At 32.5% G+C, this 24,631-nt stretch overlaps 1 protein-coding gene across 1 annotated transcript; it reads left to right on the top strand.

Moving 5' to 3' along the window:
- The first annotated feature begins 14,480 nt into the window (after window positions 1-14,480).
- LOC125060995 (short-chain dehydrogenase/reductase family 16C member 6) lies at window positions 14,481-23,771 on the top strand. Its single transcript, XM_047666130.1, has 7 exons — window positions 14,481-14,611; window positions 17,531-17,802; window positions 19,656-19,771; window positions 21,206-21,325; window positions 22,155-22,316; window positions 22,834-23,033; window positions 23,639-23,771. The coding sequence occupies exons 2-7, from the start codon at window positions 17,532-17,534 to the stop codon at window positions 23,733-23,735; spliced, it is 966 nt and encodes a 321-aa protein (XP_047522086.1). The 5' UTR covers window positions 14,481-14,611; window position 17,531; the 3' UTR covers window positions 23,736-23,771.
- Window positions 23,772-24,631: the final 860 nt, after the last annotated feature.

Genomic DNA, 24,631 nt, shown 5'->3' with positions numbered 1-24,631 from the left:
AACTATCCCGTTATAAATTTTCCCTAAACGTCTATCTTAAATGGACAACATATGTTCCCTATTTCCAGCCAAATAATCAGTAAATAGTTCCTTATTGCTTGTCGTTGGCCTATTTATTGTCATGTTAATGTCTTAGGCGATATTTTTCCTAATAATTGGAGCAAGTGACTTTTGTCGTTGATATCCGTTTATAGCACGCTATGTGCTGCCAGCTCGATAAACGAAACATTTCATACTCGTTTAAAAAGTATTCCTTATTTATAGAAGTTCATCTTCCTTTATAGACCAACACTACATTTATCGTAGTTTCAAAGGCTTTCGTTTATAAACAACTATAGATTAACAGCTATAGGGGATGATGGCTGATTGTACTCAATTAAGTTTAGCTATGCAGTCAACCATAATATATTAAATATATAGTTATTTATAAGGCCTAATAGAAGGAAACACAGGCGATTGATATTAAGAATTTTCAAATAATATTCTTAATCCGCAAGCTTTATATGGAATAATAATATTTCAGTGGTGATAAAATCACAGATTTTCATTGGCTTTTTTTAATAATGTTAATATTAAGTAACTAGTCACACATAGTCTCTCCTAAGCGCCCACACATACAAATATCTTATAGATTTACTATGTCATCATTTTTTGAGTATACATTTGGCTACCTAAATAAATAAATAAAAATGTCGTTGTAATATTCTTAATGCGTAGGCTAAGTATAGGAATAATAATAGCATTTACGTAGTGTTAAAACCTATAGAAAACGATTAAAGAATGTGTAAATTGAATAATCATTTTTATTTAAGTATATTTTGAGATCAATGAGATCTTTTACGTGTTTTTCATAACTCGAATAGCTTGTAATAAAATTCACATTAGTTTATTACGTAATTCGATTTTCCATTTTAAGGATTCCGAATGTAGTTTGAAACTGAACAGTGAAAATTTAAATCCACAAGTGAAACAATTACGTGAGTTGAGTACACAAAAATGCGGTCTGATTCGCTTCCAACTTTTAAATATTTTTAGTTCCGCTATGCGTTGAATTCTCAAATCTGGACAATTTCACACAATTTGTAGATAAACTTCTGACCAAAGCTTATTTGAATAGGGTTTTTTGTACAAAAATAGATGCTTAGGAATTTCAATTAAATATGTATTTCCAAATTCAATTATTTCTTTTATGAAAGTAAATTAAGAATTTTATCCTACATTTTTGCAAACAGGGGGTGAGAATGTTAGCGACGGCGCGATCTATTTGACCACGTTTCGTAAACAGTCTCTAACACAGACTCTATACACGATCTGTCTTTGTGTTTGACCAATCTTGTTGTATCTTGTTATACACAGCTATTGTCAAACAATTTCTTAATAAAATTATTCTTATTCTTATTCTAATTTAGTTTATATTATACTATAATTATTGATATTATTATTGTATATCAGTAAATTACGTGTTAAAAGCAATAAGATTTTTAAATTTATCATATTATTTTCTATACACTTTGGAGGTTAAAATTTTATTTTATGTATTTTGAACATGTAACACAATAATAGATTTAAAGCGAAACCGAGCAAGCGAAAACTAATAGAGTAATTTTATAACTTTTACAATAATTACCTCCAGAAATACAAAGAAAACTGCGAATTACTCGACCAAAGAGAGTACCATGGTTCTATAGAGTTCGGTCGTCTATGGGAATTGAATGATGAATTTTCTTCGAAAGTCTGAGATCTTGAAGCTCCGCGATAAATCGACATCGTTTATCTTTATCTGAATTTTTATCTGTGAAGCTCATTCACTCGTGACAGTGAAAAAGGTTTTAGGGAGTGTACTTTCATGTTAATTAAGGACTTCGAAATCGCGTCCAACTTAAATATATATATAACTAAAATATAAAATTCTCGTGTCACAATGTTCGTTCCCATACTCCTCCGAAACGGCTCGACCGATTCATATGACATTTTTATGCATATTCAGTAAGTCTAAGAATCGGCTACTATTTATCTTTCAAGCCCCTAAGTGTTAAGGGGTCCACCCTTAAATGTTTTTTTTTTTATTTTAAGATTTTTTTTTGTTTTTATTTTTTTATCATACAGCATACAAAAATACATACAACTCCTAATTTTCCCCCCTCTACGATCAATCCCTATTTTTTATTATAGTAGATAGTTATTGTAAAGTATAAAATAAAAATATTTCCTAGAAATTATATACATGGCAAAACAACGTTTGCCGGGTCAGCTAGTATATATATACACTAGTACATTTTCCCGTAGTCAAACTTTATAAATTATAATACACATTGAAATATCATTTTAATTAATGAATATTAACGCAAATTTACTATATTATTCAGAAGTTTGGAATGATTTACAGCAGTCTTGGATTTCGTCGTCTTAAGTATGACTCTCGTATATCAAAAACGTATCGAATTACAAGTCTCGACTCCATCACCCGGTCTTTAGCACGCTAACCATATCCATTTACAGACTACATGAATATAATATATGTATTATTAAAACTATTGCATATCCGTAATACTACAAAATAACACTGTTGCTTGCTTTTCAATTAACTTTTATCGTTGCCATGTTATTGATTTTAAACCGCTAACTATGATTATGTGTAAAACATACTGTACTTGGACATACGGCATTCATTTCGCTCTATATCTCGACTCTAAATCTTACAGTACATACGTCAATATGGTTATATAGATTAATAGGTTGGCTGAAAAGATCGTAGGCTGACACATAGATGGCGCTACTAGCATCACATTAATAATCATTATTTGTTAGCCCTAACCTTTAAAAGACATGTATAAATTTAACTGTCGTACTACTAGTATGTGAGATATAGTATTTTGAGTAAAGGAAGGTTTGTTGTGAACGCTGGACATAAATTTTGCGCTGGAAGAGGTAATCGCCATAACTGATGCCTATTTTGAAACTAAAGATCTATGTTGTATCGCTCTCGAAGGCAATTGAATTATCAAATGAAGCTGAACATTTCACCCCGCCTATTATAGGTGGCTATTAATAATTTAAATAGCAAAAATACGATAAGAACGTATTTGTCATACAAAGTAATACATAAAAAAACGTTCAACATACAACAAAGGCATCTTAGTCTTAGATTCAGACCTGGTAAGCTTCGCTTTGTAGGACAATGTTTCTAATATTGTCTGAGAAAAGCCAGTACCTAATCCCATGCGCAAAGATTTCTTTTCTTATTTTCCTCTAGATATTGAGCATTTGTATCTGTATTATTAAATATCACTTCCCGAAGGGATATTGGAAATCATTAGCGTAGTAGAATGATCGTGAAACAAATTCGAAAGATTGTATATTTTATTTAAATACTTTACGTAAAAAAGTTAAAATAATATCGCTTTTCGTCTCACATTTTTAATTTGTATCAATAATTGTTGTTTCAATATTGATAAATAACCAGTGGTCAATCGTTTTTTTTTTTCGTCATCAGAAATAATTGTATCTTTTTAAAATACATTTTTAATGTTGTATTTTTAACATAATTAAAAAAGTTAATATGATAACTAAAAAATGGTACACTTATGCATGAATAATAAAATTATAACAAATAGTCACCTCCTAAAGGGAATACGTCGGATTACCAATAACGCTGTATAACTGTTAAATTTGATTTGTCAAAAGTCTATGTATCATACCGCGGAAAGATTGCGGATTTCCTTTTTCATTGGACAAATTAAAAACACTTTAAAAATTGATCTAAAAATATAGTATTCATACAATAAAGTCTGTTCTGTTGTGATATGGATTATTACTTAATAGGCTTAGTAATAAATCCCATTGTTTATTCTGGAACGTTCGAAAGCACAATTCCCTCGTTTATTAGATGTCAGAAACGAGTTTAGAATAATTTAAGAGCGAAATATAGGTACTTAGATTTCATTATGTCATTATTCAATCAACACCAGTGTTCAAACAGGGACAGCGACCAGATTAAATTGTTTTTATGGCTGAACATATGACTTAATTCCGACAGGTTAATAGTGGCCAGCAAAAAACGAGTACAAATTTATAAGATTTTTAAAACCGAAGAGTACATCCCCTCATCTCAACGCGGAGTGGGTGTAATTTATGACAATGTGTTCTAAAAGATAGCGTTAAAGATGTATTACGGAGGCAAATTGCGCCTACTAGCTGACCTGGCTAACTTCGTTCCGCCCTACAACCTTATAATATCGTTGTTACTTTAATTTAACTTATTTTAGGATTTCATTAATGTTAAGTATTACATTAATACAACTTTTATGCAAATACAGAAATGTTTTATTGCTTGCCATTGCGAAAGAAGAATGGCAGTTTTACACATTAGGCATCTTCTCTCTAGCGTCAATATGGCGATACTGCATGTTAAGCACTTTCTGATATCCAACATCTTTTGATCAGGATCAAAGCATGGTTATGCATCTCCTTTTTCACCTCAAGATCGGAATTTCTTGAACTGACACGAATTCGACGTAAAATGATGCGTATTTTTGTCAACAGATGGCACCATATGGTTTTTGCATTCGTAAAATTAATTAATTAATTTATTGTTATTCGATAACTTATCCGATATTTTATTAATGCTTATTCTGCTATTCGGGACGGAAACAAATCCAACAAATCAAAAACCATGGCAATCGGTCCAGCCGTTCTCGAGTTATAAGTGTTGTAACAAACACGACTTTCTTTTATATATATAGATTATAACTAGGAAAGATTTGATTGTTTGTTCGCATTGCATACAACCAACTACTGGACTGAGTTAAAAAATTCTTTCACCATATATTTGAATTAGAATCCTACACTATCTCTAATAGGCAGATATATTGTATGATCTATAAGTAGTAGGTCTTCCAATTTTCTCGAATAGAAATCCTTCAGCAATTTATCCTTAAGTGCTTCCGTGTTGAATTTGCAGTGTCTATGTGTGTTTTATCGTCGAAGATGCAAACCTTACTTTGACCATGAAGTCTTAACATCGGCTAGGTTAGAAATGAGGTGATTCAATTCAATTTTCAATTCAAATTCAATTCAATTCAATTCTTCAATTGATAGACAAAAGGTCTATAATCTCTGACTAATTATTACTTAATAGTTATCTCTAGTAAAGTTCTATGGTTAAGTAGATTAGTAAAGGACCTCATAATGTTGAATATAAAATTCCCTGGAGCGTAAACTTCACTACACTCGAAATATTCATCGTACACAGATAGTTAAGTACTTGGGGAATTAAAATATAATAATTTAAATCTTAATATATATAAATTACGTGTCGCGATGGACTCCTAAATAACCGAACCGATATCAATCAAATTTGCACACCGTGTGTAGTTTGATCCAACTTAAAAGATAGGATAGCTTACATCTCAATTTATACCCGCAATTTTATTTTATTTCAGAATATTTGTTTATTATTTAATAGTCACAATTCTAACAGATGGTGCTGTGTTGAAAATACCAACATTTTCTCAAGCTACAATTTAATGGCATAACCACCAATAAAGCATGGTGGTCCCCATGACCGGTGTTCTCCTACCGTTTTCCATGAATAGTTTACTACTATGTAATATAACAAAAACCTTAGCCACAGCAACGCTTGGCCGGTATGCTAGTAGTACTTTATAGAGTTTGCATTTCATGTAAATGGTTCGAGTACGAAATACGACCAAAGATGGAAAAGCCTTATAACAAAGCCAATTTCCCAAAAACTTAGCTCAATAAGATCTGCTTCCACGGCGTATTACACTTCAAATGTGGCTTTGTACAGTTTATTGAGTACAAGAACTTTTAGGTCAACATAAAATCCTTTTGTATTTTGTGTACAACTCAGGAATTTCAGAAATTATTTGATGTAAAAGGCACAGAAGCATTATGTCGTAACTTTGTCTGTGTGGAACGTAAAAATGTTCCATTTCCAACACTGCTGTATTCTTAGGTAGTATTGCTGCTGTAGTATTAGGCACGTCGCAGACTCATTTCTGATTTTAAAGGCAACAAACGCCCGAACCCAATAAGCTATCTAAATCCATAATCCACCATCTGAGATAGTAATCTTATTCCAAATGTTGTAACAAGTGTGCCAATAAGCAATCGACGGATTGTAATAGCCATCTGTCGATACATGCTATCCATGGGAGGTCGTATCGGTGTCTCTGGATAGACCTTTGTATGAAAATGACAGTTGACGAAAGCTCGATTTCAACAGTTAATTATTTTAACCTAATTATTAAAACTTACACCAGTTTTTTAAATAATTAAAAAAGCTGTTTGTTATGTTTTCAACATAGACATATTTTAATGTTATTTGTACGGTTTTATTTACTTTATTTGGTTTACATTGATTATCAAATATGAGTGAAAACTAGGTAAATTGGAACGACAAAGAGCATTTTATCCGTCGCCAAAAATGGAATGTCCTCGTAGGGTTTGGTTATTGGGATGCAGATAGGAGATCGATCGACTGTCACAGTCTGATCTTAGATTGTTTTCAATCTGCGATTGTGGATTGATTATAGGGTTCGGGCGTAATTGCCTACCAACTCAATACAAACAGTTTCGCTAAACACGAATTATGGACCTGTTTCAACATTGGAACTTTTGAGCCACTCATATACTCAGATTAAGTATAGGAACTGTATTATACATATTTGCGTGATATTGCGTGATTTGTATACAAAGTTAACGTAGTTAAAATAGGTGTTGACTGTTAACCAAATTATAATTGGAACGATATGCAAATGACTAACAAAGGTTATTATTAAAATGTTGTTACCTACAATTAAATCACTATTGATAAAATTTAACAAGGTTTTTGTCAACCATAGAACATTAGTATATATATTTTTATAAACATGATTGGTATATACGAAAAATATAATCCTACATCAATGAGGTTTATGATTTTTATTCGCGAAAGGTAGAAGGGCTATTAGTACGAGATCCGGCTGCAAGATTAGTGCGTTCATCTGTTATTTGCTTAGCACCAAAAAATTTAATGTATATTTATAGTTAGGAGAATATATATCTGCCAAATTGCCTATCAAAATAGCCGCTAGTATTTTTAAATTGATTTTTAGGGAAAAAATGTCGATGACTTGTTTTATTAAATAAAATATCGTCTACTTCACGGCAATTTACATAAAGATTTTAAAAAATCACGGTTGCCGTTGCGCACCTGGCCGCACCTCTTCGCAGCTAGGTGTAAACAGGAATGATTTCGATACATTTATGAATTATATATCAAATTAAAGCTTATTAAATCTGGCCGCAAAAAAGGGTTGCTGGTTGTTTAAGGCGATAAATATTTAAGGTAGAGTGAAAGAGAGTTAACGCGTAACATCATTTGTCAGACAAGGATAGCGATTGCCGGCTGTGTGACGCTTTTAAGCCATTAAGCCAAGCCAAGCAAGTAGGCACTAATCCTGCAGCCGGATCTTAGACTATATGTAAGGCACCCCACTCCATGTTGTCTGCTGCCCAGAACAAAAGCTTACAACTGTTTTAAGATGTCAAGAAAATAGAACATCGAGGTAAGTTTGGTGGCGGTTGTTTTTTGGATATGTTCAGATAATTTAAATGAAACACTTTGTTTAAAGCTGGGTAACAACGTTGCGACGCTGGATTAACAAAAAACTAACTTGACTTATGGAAGAGTTCGTAAATCTATTAGTCCATTGAAATGTTACAATTTGAGGGCCAAACTGAACATTTGTTAGAGGACGCAATTTTATTTATGGGACATGTAGGCGGGGTTAACCTCAAGCTTAACCTCAAGTTTGTAGGGTTGGCCGCCATCTTGGTAAAAGGGGTGAAAACACGTTTTTGGCTATATCTCCTAAACTATCCATCGTACAAAAAATTTGTAATGACATATTTTGTAGAAAATCGCTTTACCTACAATTATGTCTGTGTGACTTTTTATCATAAAGCCAAAATTCAAAAGTTATAATTAATTTCCTTTTTTGCTTAATAACTTTTGATTTTATTAATAACTAGTTGACCCCGTGAACTTCATTTCACCAACATCTATTTGTGTCAAAACTTTTAAAACAAACCAAAGAAATCGGACCTTATACAGCAGACTACATAATAATACTATGAAAAACATATTTCTGAAAGAATCTACAAATAAATGACAACCAAGTGACATTTTTTAATTCTAAAAAGACGTCCAATTTCCCAACTAAGAACAGTTTTTATTAGAAAATTCAATTGTCTTTTTTAGTATTTTTCTTTGATTGTTATTTACGTTTCCTATCGTTTAAACCTTCCCTGAACTTCCACAAATATTTCAAAATCAAAATTAGCCAAATCGGTCCAGCCGTTCTCGAGTTTTAGCGAGACTAACGAACAGCAATTCATTTTTATATATATAGATGAAAAAACTGAATTCGCTGAAGCGATTTTAACTTAATTTTAATTAGAGTCAAATCAGATATTTCTTCATAAAGTAAAGAAAATAAAAATAACCGGTGGCGCTACATCGTTCCTTTGATAGATTTCCTTTATGGGCAAGTAGGTGAGCAGCCTTATGAGCCGGCCCGGTGAATCAAATAAAGTTTTATTCATTCGCCTTCCGGCCAGGCTTATCTTTATATATATAATTCTTCTGTGAGTGTGTATGTCACTGAACTTCTCTCAAACGACTGGACCGATTTTGATGAAATTTTTGTGTGTGTTCAAGGGGATCTGGGAATGGTTTAGATTCACAAATCAGACCACCAGATGGCGCTGCAGTCGGTACTTTCATACTTTGCTTTACTAATTGCTTGAAATATCATGCAGGACAACGTCTGTCGGGTCCACTAGTGTATTATAATGTGTTATGTGTGAGCCTGGGTATTCGGAAGTTATATCCCTATCCCTTCCTACGGTAAAATACTATGCGCTGGTTCTGTCGCATGTCAGTATAATAAAAAGCTAAGGCTAGCACTTACCACCAACGGTGGTGTGTCTCACTCCAAGTACTGGATCCTTTAATAATGGTAAAAAGAAAATGCGGTCTAATGTTAATGCGCACGCGACAGCGATTAATTTTTAACTACTCACCTTGCGCCATTACGCCGGAACACCCCCTACCATTTACGGTTTGTGTGTCAAAGTCAAAATCGACAATTGTGATCCTTTTTGACTGACACCGAATTAGCGCAATAAAGATCATAGTACCATTATTACGTAATACACAACACAAAGCGAATATAATATTTATTTACTTGGATAGTAATAATAATAATAATTATAAATGAATAAATAGAAAAGTAAAATAAATTGAAAAAAAGTTTTAATTATTTTATAATTAAATATATATTTTATGCCACGAGGGCCAAAATGTTATGGACCTTGGACAAGCGACTTAGCCGCCGTTTTCTTTACAATATATTGAAATTCCTTTTATCTCCTTAATTTCGAACAAAGTAAATTAAATCGAATTCTGTAAAGTTAATTTTGTTATTTAATATATAACAGCAAACAGATCGGTAGCAATAAATCAACTTTGATCCCATAGAAAATCCGAAGGAAGAATCATCAAAGACATCCGTCGAAGTAAAAATAAATTTGGCCGGTTTGCTCACGGCCACAATATTAGTTATGATAATAACAATTTATTTAATGCAAGAATATGGTACAAAAATGTGTAACGTGGTTCAATCGTAAGTTCGCATATTCTGCCACACACAATGACGCGCAAATTTGTCTCAAGGAATTTTACATTTTACAATATTATTCAAAGTCAATTCTTATATTATTTGTATCATACTTTATTAAATTTATATCAACTATCAGGTATCGATTAAGGTTCGGAAATTCACAGCAAAAACAGTAGGATTTTATAGTTTTTTCCACGAAATTAAACCTTCTTAAAATATTATTATATCATTCTTACTTCAAGAACTAAACCAGTTTGTAACCCTATTCAGAAAATTCCCATTCAGTGTCATTTTCATGAGAAAATTATACATGGTACAATGTTAATTGGACTGTTCAACTTGTCTAAAACAAGTAAAACTTAATTAAAAACAGTTGAACTTTGTGGCAGGTAAGATAAAAAAATATCGAGTTCCTTCTACGTACCTTTTATGACAACTTATTAAGTTAGGGCCGATTTACATTATCTTAGTGTTTAGGAGAGTGCTTTAGGATAGTACTTTAGTTGAAACATGTAAACGCTACTTGCTTTAGTAAACGCTATTTGCTTTAGTACGGTTCTACTTGACTTTCAAGTTGAATCAAAATAGAATCGCTTTTTATTTTTGTTTCAAGTGATACCCCTCCCGCACCCGCGCACCCCCCGAGATCTTCGCTCGTTGTGTGTAAACACGTAATTTAGTAAAATCTTTAGGAGAGTGCATAAGTGCCGTGAAACGCGTGCGTGTTTTTTGATTTTTAAAGATGACTAAATGGTCGGAAGATACAAGTATCAAATTTGTGTCTGAATATGTTGTTCACGAATGTTTGTGGAACGTTAAAAACAATTTATACAAAAACAAACAGGTTAGGCATTCGGCATACACTGCCTTAAAAGAAGCTATTTCATTTATTATTTATATTTAGTTTATTTATTTCGAATAAAATCTCGTCTTCTATTTGTTCCATAACTACAGTTAGTATTTTGCGTAGAATAGAGCGTGTTTGCCGACGTCGTTGCGCGTTCATTGTGGCGCTGTAATGATACTCATGGAAGAAATGTAAACGTTCACTCGCAACGCACTAAAGCACTAAAGAACTTGCCTTTCAAGTTGTACTAAAGCACTCTCCTAAACACTAAGATAATGTAAATCGGCCTTTACTTAAAGTTATAAGTACTATGTATATTTGGTATGGAACGCTACTTTCGTTCGCCTCGGCTCACCTCCCACGGACAAGCACAAAAGCTGGCACAGCCGCAGGGCAGGCGGAAAATAATAAACAGCTCAAATATAACTGTCTTTCCTCCAACTTCTATTGTGTTCCCCTTTGACTAGAGACTCAAAGAGAGACGACCCAAGGTCGTACGGTTTAAGTGCTAAGGCGCTAATTAAAAATTTAAGTTGGTGCCTGGTAGATAGTACCGGTGATCAGCGTGTGAAATACAGCGAGGAAATGCTGCCAGCATAAAAGTACTTAAATACTTAAAGTAAAAGTACTTGTACTAATGTTTTCTACTGTACACAGTAGAAAACATTTTCTTTAAAAAATGTGTAATACTTTTCTGTATCTTTTTAGCTTAAAAGTTTTTGCGATCGAATTGAATTATTTTCCTTGTCACAAAACCGTTATCACGTTCTATACGAAATGCTATTTATTAATATTAAACTGGACCCACCATTTCCCCAACATTCGAGAGGGAATATAAATTGAGATAAGCTTGTATTTATTAGCCACGGGTTAACAATTATGAAAGGGAGGAAAGTCCCTTTCACGATCTTAATACATTTAGGTAGATATCTACATTTCGTATATTTCATATTTTAATAATATTTTTTTTTTCAAAGACAATTCACACCAATTGACCTAGTTCCATGCTAAGCTGGTAAAGCTTGTGTTATGGGTACTAGGCAACGGATATACATACATATTATAGATAGATAGACATATAAATACATATTTAAACACCCAAGATCTAAGCACAACACCAAATGCTCATCACATCGATGTTCGTCTCAGCCGGGGATCGAACCCGGGACCCATGGATTCGTAGTCAGGGGTACTAACCACTAGACCAATGAGTCGTCGATAATAAATAATAAAAGCCTTTATTGCTGTAATTGCTTATACTAGTACATAAAATGGTGAAGTACTAAAAATATAAAATAAATACTAGTAATTAATCGGCAAGTCAGTTGATTTCTGTTATACAGCTTGTCCTTGGACAAAGGTCTCCTCTGAGAGCTTCCACTCTTCTCTGTTTCTAGCATATAGGACCAGCTGCTCTTCGCACATCATCTTTCCATCTTTTTATTTGTCTTTCTCGTTTTCTTTTGTCATAGCGAGGAAGCCATTCCGTCACTTTCTTCGTCCAGTTATCTTCTCTCATAATGTGTCCTGTCCATTTCCATTTCAATCTTTTACTAGAAGTAACAGCATTTCTAAACTTTGTCATGTCCTTTATTTCTTCTAGTTTTACACTATCTTTCAAATTCGGACCTAGAACACTCCCTTCGATACTATTCTGACATACTCTTAGTTTGTTTTCGTCTTTATGAGTGAGTGACTAGATTTGACATGCGTATATCAGGCTGGTAATATACAGGTATCAAATACTTTTCTCTTGTAAAACATTTTCAAAAATAAATCAGTGGTGCTACAACCTCTTTTAGGTCTTGGCCTCAGATTACTGAATCTGTTTCATGATCATTTTTTAAATCTAATAGGCAAGTAGGTGATCAGCCTCCAGTGACTGACACACGCCGTCGACTTTTTGGGTCTAAGACATGTCGGTTTTCTCACGGTTCCAGGAAATGTTTAATGCGCACATAGAAAGAAATTCCATTGATGCACAGCCGGGGATCGAACCTACGACCTCAGATATGAGAGTCGCACGCTGAAGCCACTAGGCCAACACTGCTCGTACAAACATTTTCAAGTTTCTGTTTTTCATTATTTCTAACAGTGACCAGTATCTTTTCCAAGTATTTGTAACTCTACGGTCCAGTTCTTTGCCTATGTATTCTTTATTAGCTATTAAATGTCCTAAGTAGACATACTCATTTACATATTCAACTTCATCTTCGTTCACGTTTATTGGCACTTCTGTTGAATAATTTAATCTACAATCTAAAATCTATTAGATAGAATGGCTTTGTTATTCCTCCTTTATACTAAAATATATTGTAATGAACTATGAATCTTAGAATTTAGAATTTATTGTAAATACATATATATATTCTTTGTATTTTTTGTATTTGTTGGTGTAACTGTGCTTTGTGTATGTTTAAATGTGTATTCCGTTTTTGGCTTTTGTGTATAGTGTAATTTTTTGAATATTGTATAGTACTCGTAAGTAGCTGTAGGAATACCGTTAAGCTTATAAATAAATAAATAAATACAATAATTATATTTTATTCAAGCAACCCCTACAATTTGTGATTAAAATATATAACTCCTTGCACTAAAATTTAAGCAATTACATCGCAATTACCCCGTGTTTTGTATCAAAATTAATCACTGCGCTGTTCCTGTTAATTGCTGTATAACAAGGCTGTTCAAATCTAGTAATATGATGTATAATTATATGATATTTAAAACGATTAGAAATTTCCATTGTAATATATTGAAACAACATGTAAATTAAATATAAGTAGATAGGGTCATTTGTAAATCTTCTTAAACGAAGCAATGGGCAAAAATTAATTGTATCTAAGTAATTTTATTTAAAAAAAAGTTTTTAATTTTGATATTCAAAAGTCACATCGATTTAAACTCGGATATTAATTTCTGTGGACAAAAAAAATATAAACTTTTTTTTAAATTCATATTGAAGTTTTGATAGTTCTGTAACATAATCTATAGGAAATATATATATACATATATAATTCCTTTAGGATCAATTTAAGTGCCATCTGCAACTTACATAAGATAAAATATATTATTAGGCTCATAGATGGCGTTCCAACGAAATTAATGTTTCACAAGTATTGCACTTTCTGTTTAAAGTAATAATACTTTTAACTGCCAAGAGAGGGCGTTAGACAATACTAAAATATAAACTTATAACTAGCAAGCTGTTACAATAATTTATTTTTAACCTTGTATATTATTTGACGTTTTTTCCACAAATTTAAAGAGCGTTTTTAATTTGATTCAAAGTTTAATTGAGCAAAGAAGTTTTATTTAAAAAAACATTATTTGTACTGTTATAATTTTTATTTAACCATAACAAATATAAAATCTTTAGTCGTTTGAGACAATTTTTGTGGCATTCCCCCAGTATAAAGGTCGTCGAACGACATATATATATGAGCTATAAGAGAGCTGTAAAATTTAATATAATTTTTTATTCTACACAGTCTTAACACTTTAATTGTTTGTGTAGGTGAAAGGATAATTTAAAAGTATTTGTTAGTTAGTTTGATATAAATATTTATTCTTGTATAGAATAATTATTGCAATATGTATCGTATAAGTGACATCGGTACACTGAATGTCATGGCATATTTTTGTGATCTGTTTTACTGATCTTCATAACAAAGTAAGTCCCATTTTCAAATCAAATTCTAGATCGACCCACTTTTTTCCATTTAAACTTTTGATTAGCATATAGATATATGCAGCACATACAAGGTATTTAATGTTCGTTTGTTAAATAGATTTTAGATATTCTGTACTCTATGAGAGTTTAACAAAATCATCAATTTGCACCATTGACAGTGTGCCAATTCTCCATTGGGTTTAAAAAAACAAGTAAACAAGCTGTTAATATGGGAAGTATATTAGATGGAAATTTTTTACCGTTAGCGAAGGTGAAAGCCCAGAGTAGAACACAGTTGTAGGCCAACCGGCGCGCGCGCACGTTTAAAACCTGCATTTGTAGTGCATTTAAGAAGTTGTCAATTGTGAAATTATATTTTATATGTTCCATATATAATAACAGGTATGTATTTTAATATATTAATAAGCATGATTAAATTATTAATCTTTGTAAATTAATTTGTTTTTAATTGTATTTTCTACACATAAAGCACGATGGATATTAAAGAAGGTAATCAGAATATCTCTAATCAATTATTTAAAACAGCTAATATATACAAATATAGCTATAATGATACAAATTACATTAAAAAACTGTGCAACTACAACCTTTTAGTTCGGCGTTACCCTGTATCTGTTTCGTGATTATTATTGTTACGAATAGCTGAGTAGGTGATCAGCCTTATGTGCCCGCGACTTTTTGGGTCTAAGGTATGCCGGTTTCCTCACAATGTTTTCCTTTATTTCGCTTTAAATACGCAGATAGGCTGATGGTCCATTGGTGCACAGCTCGGGTTCGATAATACGACCTCAAGGATCGTAGGAGTCCAATTCTTAAGCTACGAGTTGTAGTGTTGGCAATTAAATAAAGTAACATCAACCATAAATTGTCACTAAACGTAGTTTTCTTATTTCTATTGCTTTGTTATTTAGTTTCAGCTTTTTTCGTATAATTAAGTCTCTTTAAGTCTTAAAAAGCGCATGAGTAATCTAAAAATATTATATTAAACCTTTTACATTACTACAATACAAAAGACATCATTTTTTTTTTCAATCAATAATTACTTTTTTGTATGAAGCAATAGTATAGTACCAACAAAAGTATCTCATTATTTTTAGTTTTTTTTTAATTCGTAAACGATTTCAATTCTTTTAGAGTATTTAAACTGTATTCAAAAACCTATTAACTAGTATATCTGTGTTCATAACTGGCATCTCAAAGAAGGTTCTGTCGGTACACTCTCTCCACACTCCTGCAGAGGTATTCGCGCCATGCAATATATTGTAATATGCCTGATTCCTTCAAAATTCAATTACCTAGAACCAGAACCAGCTCGTAGTGCAGACTTCTCACACTAATATCTGTATATAGAGATAAATAACATTGTTACTGTAGAGCTTGCTTAGATATTATTATTAGGGTCTGTTTCACAATGTATGGATATAGTACTAAATAGCTATGCAACACATAAATTATTTGGAAGATAAATTGTGCTATTTGACACTTCATCGGACTCATAACTTATGATGGACTTTATGTGACGAATAGCGCTATCTGACAGTCGTGAAACGCAACAATAGTGTTTATCCTACCAATAAGTAATAAATAGCTAATTTGGAACTTATGTAGAACTTATCCGTAGTTTGAAACAGACCCTTAGAGGTTTATTAATGAATCCACGCAAAAATTGGTTAGTTAAAATTTCTTAATCTGAGTCTCAGGTGTTAGTCTAAGTTGTAAAAAATTTAGTCAGTGTTTTTAGTGGTCTGGTATTGTATATATATTATATTTTTAGGGTAAAAGCCTCTGCCATATTTTCCATTTCTCTTTGTTTTTCGCTGATTTTTCTCAACGCATCGTTCAGATCTAATTATCTTGTTTTGGATGATAGGGATCTTTATTACTGTCCTGTTCTTCGTTATTCATATGTAAATAAGGGTGGTGGTGGCTTTCCCCACGGGGAGTGTCTTGTTAACGATTAGTATTATCTTTGATTTCCGGTATGCTGTGTTTTGTTTAATTTTTAATTGCTAAATTCTCTAAGTCCTGACGTTGAATTTGCTTTGGAGCGAAATATATTTATTTAATAATTATTTATTTTATAATTTAGAGCCTTGTGTTGCTGTTTATCTTCAGATGGTGATTTGGATTGTGATCATTTCCTTTAGTTTTCCTTGAGCTTAGATGTTAGTCTACCTTCATTTTTTATTTTCTGTCGAGTAACTCGGTATTTTGCTGGTTTACTAAGTAGGTACAGCTTAGCGTCTATAAATTCGAAGAATTTAGATTGGGATTAGTAGTACTTAATATAGGTTATTTTTGACAATATCAATACTCAAAACTCTCGTATCTAAGAAGCATTTTATAACAAAGGCCGTAATTAAAAGCGAGTAAAATACTTAATCTTAAAACCGTCACAACGCCGATCTAAAAACTTTGGATCTAGGTCCAAATTAGTATTCGAGACGGCTATGGCTGACCTTACGCAACGAGACCTAAATTTTATAGTCATTATGCTTTATTTAATCTACCTTTCCAAAAATATAGCTGTAAATATCCAAGGATATGTTAATTGTAAATTAAATTAGTTAAACAACACACACAATTGTATAATTATAATATCATATTTATTTATATTTTGTCCTGTATTTATTTGGGTTTGACCTCCAGTGGTAGTTCAAAACCTGTTTAATCAATTTCGCAAACAACAATTTCTCGTACAGTTAAGGAAACGGTCGTGGATGTTAGATACATTAATCGACGTACTATGTCAGACATAAAAGACTGAACACCCATATATTGCCTATAGCTCGGGAATCATAAACCAAAGTCCCTGAGTTTTTTTATACAGACCTTTGGTGACAATCCCATTCGATTTTATCTGAGATGTTGTGGCCTATTGAAGGGCGCGCCAGACCAGCCCTGCGATTCTGTAACTCACTTTTCGAACTCACACAACGGTTTTCGCATCGGCGATCGCTCTCAAATCAATCGTGAAGCAGTCATTTTATGATTTGGCATTCTGAAAAGGTGGGAGCTTGTAGTTTATTGTTTATCAGAATGCCAAATCATAAAATGACTGCTTCACGATTGATTTGAGAGTGATCGCCGATGCGAAAACCGTTGTGTGAGTTCGAAAAGTGAGTTACAGAATCGCAGGGCTGGAGATGCGTATTTAACCGCCGCTATATATAATAATAATAATAAATAATATTATTATACACCTACTTAAACTACACAACGTTGATAATGTCGTCTTGATTTAAATATATCATAGAATTTCTGTTTGTTCATATATATATAGCAGCAATATATTTGCAGGATGTTAGAAGATCGCAAAATGAAGACACAGTCGCAGGTCTCAAGTATTTTCGACATAGCCAAAGATACTGTTCTGTTCCTCGTTCTGTCATGTTATTATATACTAGAGTCACTGTTCTGGACTCTGGTTCCCAACGCCCTTAGGCCTATGAAGAGCTTAAAAGGGGACATTGTGCTGGTTACTGGAGGTGGAGGTGGAGTTGGAAGGCGATTGGCGATTCGACTCGCAAGACTTGGGGCTAAAGTGGTCATATGGGATGTTAATGAGGATGGTAAGATAAGTTTTATACAGTTCTTCTTTATCAAAAAAAAGGGTGCGTGTACTTATGTACGCGCGTAAGAAGTTATACTTCTTTGCCATTATTAAAAATAGTTTTAGGTTGCATGCAAATAATTAATTACAATTAAATAATCAAAGACTGGAAAAGGAGTCATTATAGTCAATAAAGTTCAGTTTACATTACAAAAATTAAAAAAATATTTATTTATTATTATTCTCTTACATTAAGTGTAACATAAATTATAATATTATTCCAATGTTGTTTTTAAATTATGTCCAATGCCGTAGCATCTTCCGTGGGCAACTTCATTCTGTTAATTTTGTGTCACGATGCGCGCGCATCGTAAAATTTCACTTATCAATTTTTCATAACGCGCCTAAAAAAGTATAACTTCAAAACAAAATCATTTATTCATACAGGTAGGTAGGCTATGTACACTTATAAACGTCAAAAAAGAAATATGTATTAAATGCTTCTGATTTTACATTTACTGCCAGTTCTCAAATCAAGGGCGTAGAACGGAAGAGAAGAATATATAGGAATTAACCAGGTGGTTAATAAATTTATTCCAATTAACAATAATATATTTCACGTAAAAATTGGGGGCTAGTTTTACACACTACAAGTTACTAGGCACATCTTTTTATCTTTTGCGAAATGCGCAGATAAAATGTATGGACATAATTACCTTTAATTAAGCGTATAGAAACAGTGCGTGCCGGAAATACGTAAGTAATTATACAAGATTTAATGGTGTTTTCCGAATAATTTGAAAAAATCATTTCTACTTAATTCAACACTAAGGTTGAATTTGTTGTCAGTCTATGGAATATAAACCTTTCTTTAAAAGTAATGTAGGTATTTGCGAACAAAATAATTTTATCGTACACTCAAATCACTTACACAATCGCGCTGTGTTCCACTAAAGTGTAATATCTCTTAACTAGATTTTATGGTTTTAATAGAATAAGACAGGATCTTTTAGATTTCTCATAGAACAGAGTATGCGACGTTTTTGTGCCTGCTCATGTTATGAAAATTTATATAGGACGTACCTATCAGAAGTTATCATAAAACTTCAGACAGACCAAACAGGATACCTGAATACTAAAAATTTAATACTGACAAATAAGTATTATGTCGTAACTGAATGAAAATATCTCCAAAATTTTGCTTAAGTACAATAATGAGGTAGATAATTAAGATAACATAGAAAAAATATTCAATTACTCCAACAACAATTTTCGTAATGAGAGGTATCTTGTATAAGAAGCTAATTAATATTCATTAGACATTCAAGACTATTAGCATACAGAATAACAATTCGCAATTTACAAAACAGAGTTGTTATAAAAGCATTAAGCAAGGTACAATAAGATATATTATTTATATAAAGATTCCATTTTAGTATCATCAATAACTAAATATTGATGGTAACGTCAGTTGTTTTAATGCAATACAAAAATTAGATACTTATTTATAATTCATTAAAAACCTCTTTTACGGTGAACGGAAGTTTAGTATACATTTGTGCTCCTACAGGCTTTTAGCATTATATTAAAAAATGTTGCAGCGCCTCTAGCGGCTACACGTGGAATTAAATTGCTTGATAGAAATATCTTACGCCTTAGCTTTAATACTTGTCAAACTCAATGTTTAACCATAGCATAACCGCCTCTAGGAACTGGCAAAATTTACCTTAGAAGAGTCCATTTCCGGTGAATCAATAAGGATAAGGTATCTCTTGTCATAATATAAATCACCTAGACACAAACCAAGTGTTATTCACGGCTTTAGGCAATTAATCTTTCAATATTACTGAGAGACTTTTTTCTTGATTTCAGCATTAAATAAAACATGTTCTGCAGTTAGAGACGAGGGGTATGAAGCGAAAAGCTATGTTGTTGACTTGGCTGATCGCGCTGCTGTTTATAAATCAGCCCAGAAAGTAAAGAGAGAGGTAAGCATTCGATTGTCCATGTTTAGATGAAAATGAAAAAAAATTATTTGTGTCTCAATTTTACAATTAATACATAAGTTGAGACAGCCCCCGTAAGTAGTCAGAGACACTTGTGTTGGGGTTGGCTCGCTACTTCCCTTATTTATACAATATTGAGACAGTTGTTAGAAAAGAATACCCGAAACAAAACAAAACCCAGCTAAGAAGCAAAGCCGGTAAAAAATTAAATAAATAAAATTAAATGTAATTCTCATAGTTTCTCTGACAATTCTATGAACTTATTTTATGCATGCGTAGTTGTGTGTGTATGTGCGCATGTGCGCAGGTGTGTGTGCGTGTGTGTGAGTGAGTGTATACTTGTTGTTAAGTATATAATTATGTATGTGTGTCAAACTAGCGAACTCCTCATAAGTTAAAGTTTTTAGCCAATCTGTTATAACTTCCTTACATTCATACAAAACTCTAGGATGATTAAGTTGATTCATAAAAGGCTGACAACGCACTCGCAAGCTCTGGCATTGTTAGTGTCCATGGGCGGCTGTATCACTTAACATCAGGTGAGTCTCCTAGCCGTTTGCCCCTGTTCCTTAAAAAAAGAATATGTAAATACTGTGGTCTTCGATGAACGATAAAAATATATTTCAATTACCTTACTAATTAATAATAACTAATTAATAAAACACTTCGTTATCTCGTGAAGTTGTAATAAGCGCCTTCGCCACTTGAAATGTATTAGATTGCAGATTGTAATATGATACAATTACAACTAGAAACCTCTAAGGAAATATAACAAATTGCAAAAAGGTCATGGTAGGATTAGGATATAGGCAAATTTAATGAAAGATAAATGATCAATTTATAAGTAAGAAGGCTAATTATCCTTTCGATTATATGCAAACAACTGGAATACTTTACACCAATGTTCATATATATAAATTATCCATCCATGTTTTTGGCCTTACAAGGTTGAAGAAATAATATATAATTATTAACATATTAGTTACCCTTTATTGATGTATATAGAAATTTACTAGTATATACCTTTTGTTCGTAACCAAAAGGTGTAAAAAAGAAAGGTATTACCAGGTGTAAGGCATGTAAAGAGGTAAAGTAATTTGTCAAACTTATGGTAGAATACAGAGGTATAATTCTAAATTATTATAAAATAAATATTATAAATATAAATACACAGTGAACAGAGGCGGCGTGCGTGCCAACATGCGCCACTAACTTCATTCTGTTAATTTTGTGTCACGGTCGCGTGCATCGTAAAATTTCACTCTCATCAATTTTTCATAACGCGCCTAAAGAAGTATAACTTCAAAAAATATTTTCATAACGTTATACACAACGATTAGCTTTATACCTAACCTTATGGTCTAGACTCTAGCATAACATAAGCAGCGTTTCAAATTTGTTTATGGCTTTTCGCAGGTGGGTAAAGTCGATGTTTTAATAAATAATGCTGGCGTTGTCTTCGGAGAAACACTTTTAGAGCTAAATGACACGGCGATAGAACGAACATACAAAGTGAACATTCTTTCACATTATTGGGTAAGTTTAAAACATTGCTTATAATATTACAATAAAATATGACGAAAATGGAATTGTACGCTACGAAGTAAAACACTAAATGTAATTTATTATTAAAAACAAAGTCGTGGAACGAGATTACGTTAGTCAGTGAAACATTTCTTAGCAAATAAGTCTTTTATTACCTAAACAAGATTGCTTGTTTAGAACAAAAGATTTAGAAACAAAATTTTAAATTTAAAAATAAATAAATTCATAATTGTTACACCCAGTGGCGGATTTACATATTTTCAAGGCTGTGAAGTTTTTGCCTCTACAACTGTCATGTCATAGGATATTTTTACATGAGAACATGCATGAAAAATTGCTTTTGGCTCTGAAGTTTTGAGTACAAAACTATACACAAACCATCCAGTTCGAAGCCTCCAACCAGTAGTATGTATGGATTGATAGGGGGAAGAGGGACATACATTTTCTGCAATTTCGCTGTTTTCACTCGTAAATGTAAGAAGCTGAGGGCGCAGAGGTCGACTCATGGTTGACGGGCGGCGAACTACCTGTTTATAATATTGAAGTTTGCTACACCGAATTTGTTGCAGACTTCTATCCGTAAAACATCAGAAATCTTTTTGATATCTATGAGGTAGCAAAATAAATTCGGTTCCCAAATTGCCGCCCCAAAATTCTGCTGCCCTAGGCTCCAGCCTACTCAGCCTGCTGGTAAATCCGCCACTACTTACACCAATATTTGACAACTACCATCGATTTTTGAGTTCCAAAACGACGTAATCCTATTATCAACTGTTACAACATAACATAATAAGGCGAAACATGAGGACATTTATTTCAGACTGTGAAAGCTTTTCTCCCAGACATGATAGAAAATGGAAAGGGTCATATAGTGACAGTTGGCTCAGTGGCTGGCCTTCTTGGGACCTATCGTTGTACAGACTACAGCGCTACAAAATTCGCCACTGTCGGCTTTCACGAAAGCCTTTTTACGGAGCTACGGGTAAGTCATACGTTTTCGTTCAATTAATTATTATCGAATACGAAGGCATCCTTCTTCTATTAGTCTCTCAGTTTAATATTGAAAGATTAATTGCCTGAAGCAGCGGTTCTGTGTCAATGCTATTGATATTGTTTCAAGGTCAATTGAGCTTTCAATGCCCGTACACTATTTGTTCCGACAACCTGAAACTAGTAGCTTGTGAAAGATAGTTGAGTAAGAAATCCTATGAAGGTGGGTGTGTCAGTGGTGACATAAATAAAATTCCTCTTAAATAAAATAAATTGATATTAGAAATACATTCTTTGTTGAATAGAAAAATATATCGTATTCGTTGCGCAATATAAGTGAAATTGAATGTAATTTTACCCACATCAAAGCATCATTTACCATTTAACGCTTACGTACAAGACCTTTACGAGCCGTAGAATGTTTTAAAAAGTAACATGTACGACTCGTAGCTGTAATAATAAGGATAGTCTGGAGTGTAGAACCTTATCGATATAAATTGTGTTTTCAGGCACATGGTCACAGCTCAATCTATGCAACTCTAGTATGTCCATACTACATAAATACTGGGATGTTTGATGGAGTAACACCGCGATTGATGCCTATGTTGGAACCGGATTATGTGGCCGAAACAATGATCGACTCAATTCGAAAGAATGAGGTTAACTGTATCATGCCCGGTTCTGTAAGGTATCTTTTACCTCTGAAATGGTGAGTTTTTTTTCATATTATTAATAATAAAAAATAATGTTCATAAAAAAACGAAAAGAAGAGTTTCTTGCCAGTTCATTTGTGAACATATAAATTTAGTATTTTATTTATAGACGTTCGCATTGAATTACCTATATGCATATATATTCTTGTTCATTATAATTCGGTTTACGAATTTTACGACTTCGGGAAACTATTACATGGGAAACTGTAATATGTTTATTACTAGCGACACCTACATTCCACGGGTAGAATCACTGCGAACCATGAAAACTAACGTAGTTATACCTGCCGCTAAGGATATATATAACTTCTCAACCCTAGCTACTAGAGATCGGAAGAGCTACGATAGCCAACAGCCTAAAGGCTAACAAAGCAAAATTCCATTAAAAAAGCCACTGGGGATCGGCCAGTCAGGAACTGTTTACCATCCTTCCTCAACAAATATATTATGTTGTCCTAATTAGTTATATTTTTGTATTGCAAGCTAATTCTTTCTGCAATTGTTTTAAAAGTATTCTGAAATTAATTGTCTGAAAGATATTTAATTCTTATTGAGAATACGTGAGAAATAGTAAGAAAATAAATATAATGTACTTTTTCAGCCTACTGCCGGCAAAAATGTGCTGGGATTTGATGCATCGAGTGATGAAAGGCCCTCAATCGATGATGGAGTTGAAGAAAAAACCCCAAGCCATCTAATACAAAGGCTTACTTTTTATTTATTTTGTAAATAGCACAAAAACACCGAAATTGTTAAATTTTATAGGATAAATTAAAGATATTTAATTTTTTACTTTAGATTTCTTTTTTTAGCCTTCCAGTTATTCTGAAAATATTGTTTTTTTTCATATAACATACAAACATACAAGAACATCTTAATCCCACCGATGATACTGATCCGTCGATACCGTCGCAATTGGGGTACTAGCCTTAAATGCTTTTCGTTTCGTAACTATATATCACTTTCTTTTTGAAGTGAAAACTTTAAATGTTGAAACGAAAGTAAAAAGACATAAATTCATAATATTTACCGTAGGAGCAAATGAGATAGGAAGCTTTATATAGTACAAAAAATTGAAATTATTGTGTAATTGATCATTTTCTGAATTAAAAAAACATGGATGTGCAAAAAAATTAAATAAGAGATTAATTTAATTCTAATATAAAATTAGATGAAAGTTATCCATTTTATTTACATTCCATTAATTATAAAAACTTTTTGAAGTGAAAGCTTCTTACTACATTAATTTAAAGTTTAAACACTGTATAATACTTCCTATCTCATGTTCTTTTATTGTTTTTTTGTTTCACCCACATTCAAACTTTAATTATTTTAGTATTTATCAAAATTAATAATTGATATTAAACTTAAAAATTAAAACTAATTTCGTCTCATTAACTTGTAACCAAAATTAATGAAGGTTTCACTTCTACCACGTGGGAATTGCACACGATTATATTTTTTTTTTTCTAAAACAAAACTAATATCATGTCGCTTTAGGGATCAGGTGATTAGTTATTAAAATTGCTAATTAAAAGTGTTTTAACCCAATCAAGTCTAATTAAACATTGGACGAATAATAAGAAAACTCTTT

This window comes from Pieris napi, chromosome 22 (assembly GCF_905475465.1).
Source record: "Pieris napi chromosome 22, ilPieNapi1.2, whole genome shotgun sequence".
In the NCBI taxonomy this organism is placed as follows: Eukaryota; Metazoa; Arthropoda; class Insecta; order Lepidoptera; family Pieridae; genus Pieris; species Pieris napi.
The sequence above is the reverse complement of the archived record's forward strand: the minus strand, read 5'-3'. Positions and strand labels throughout refer to the sequence as shown.

Coding starts and splice junctions, on each gene's coding strand:
- LOC125060995 (XM_047666130.1), top strand. CDS start 17,532: ATGTTAGAAGATCGCAAAATGAAGACACAGTCGCAGGTCTCAAGTATT. Junction 19,772..21,205: donor CCCAGAAAGTAAAGAGAGAG/GTAAGCATTCGA, acceptor GGCTTTTCGCAG/GTGGGTAAAGTCGATGTTTT. Junction 21,326..22,154: donor ACATTCTTTCACATTATTGG/GTAAGTTTAAAA, acceptor CATTTATTTCAG/ACTGTGAAAGCTTTTCTCCC.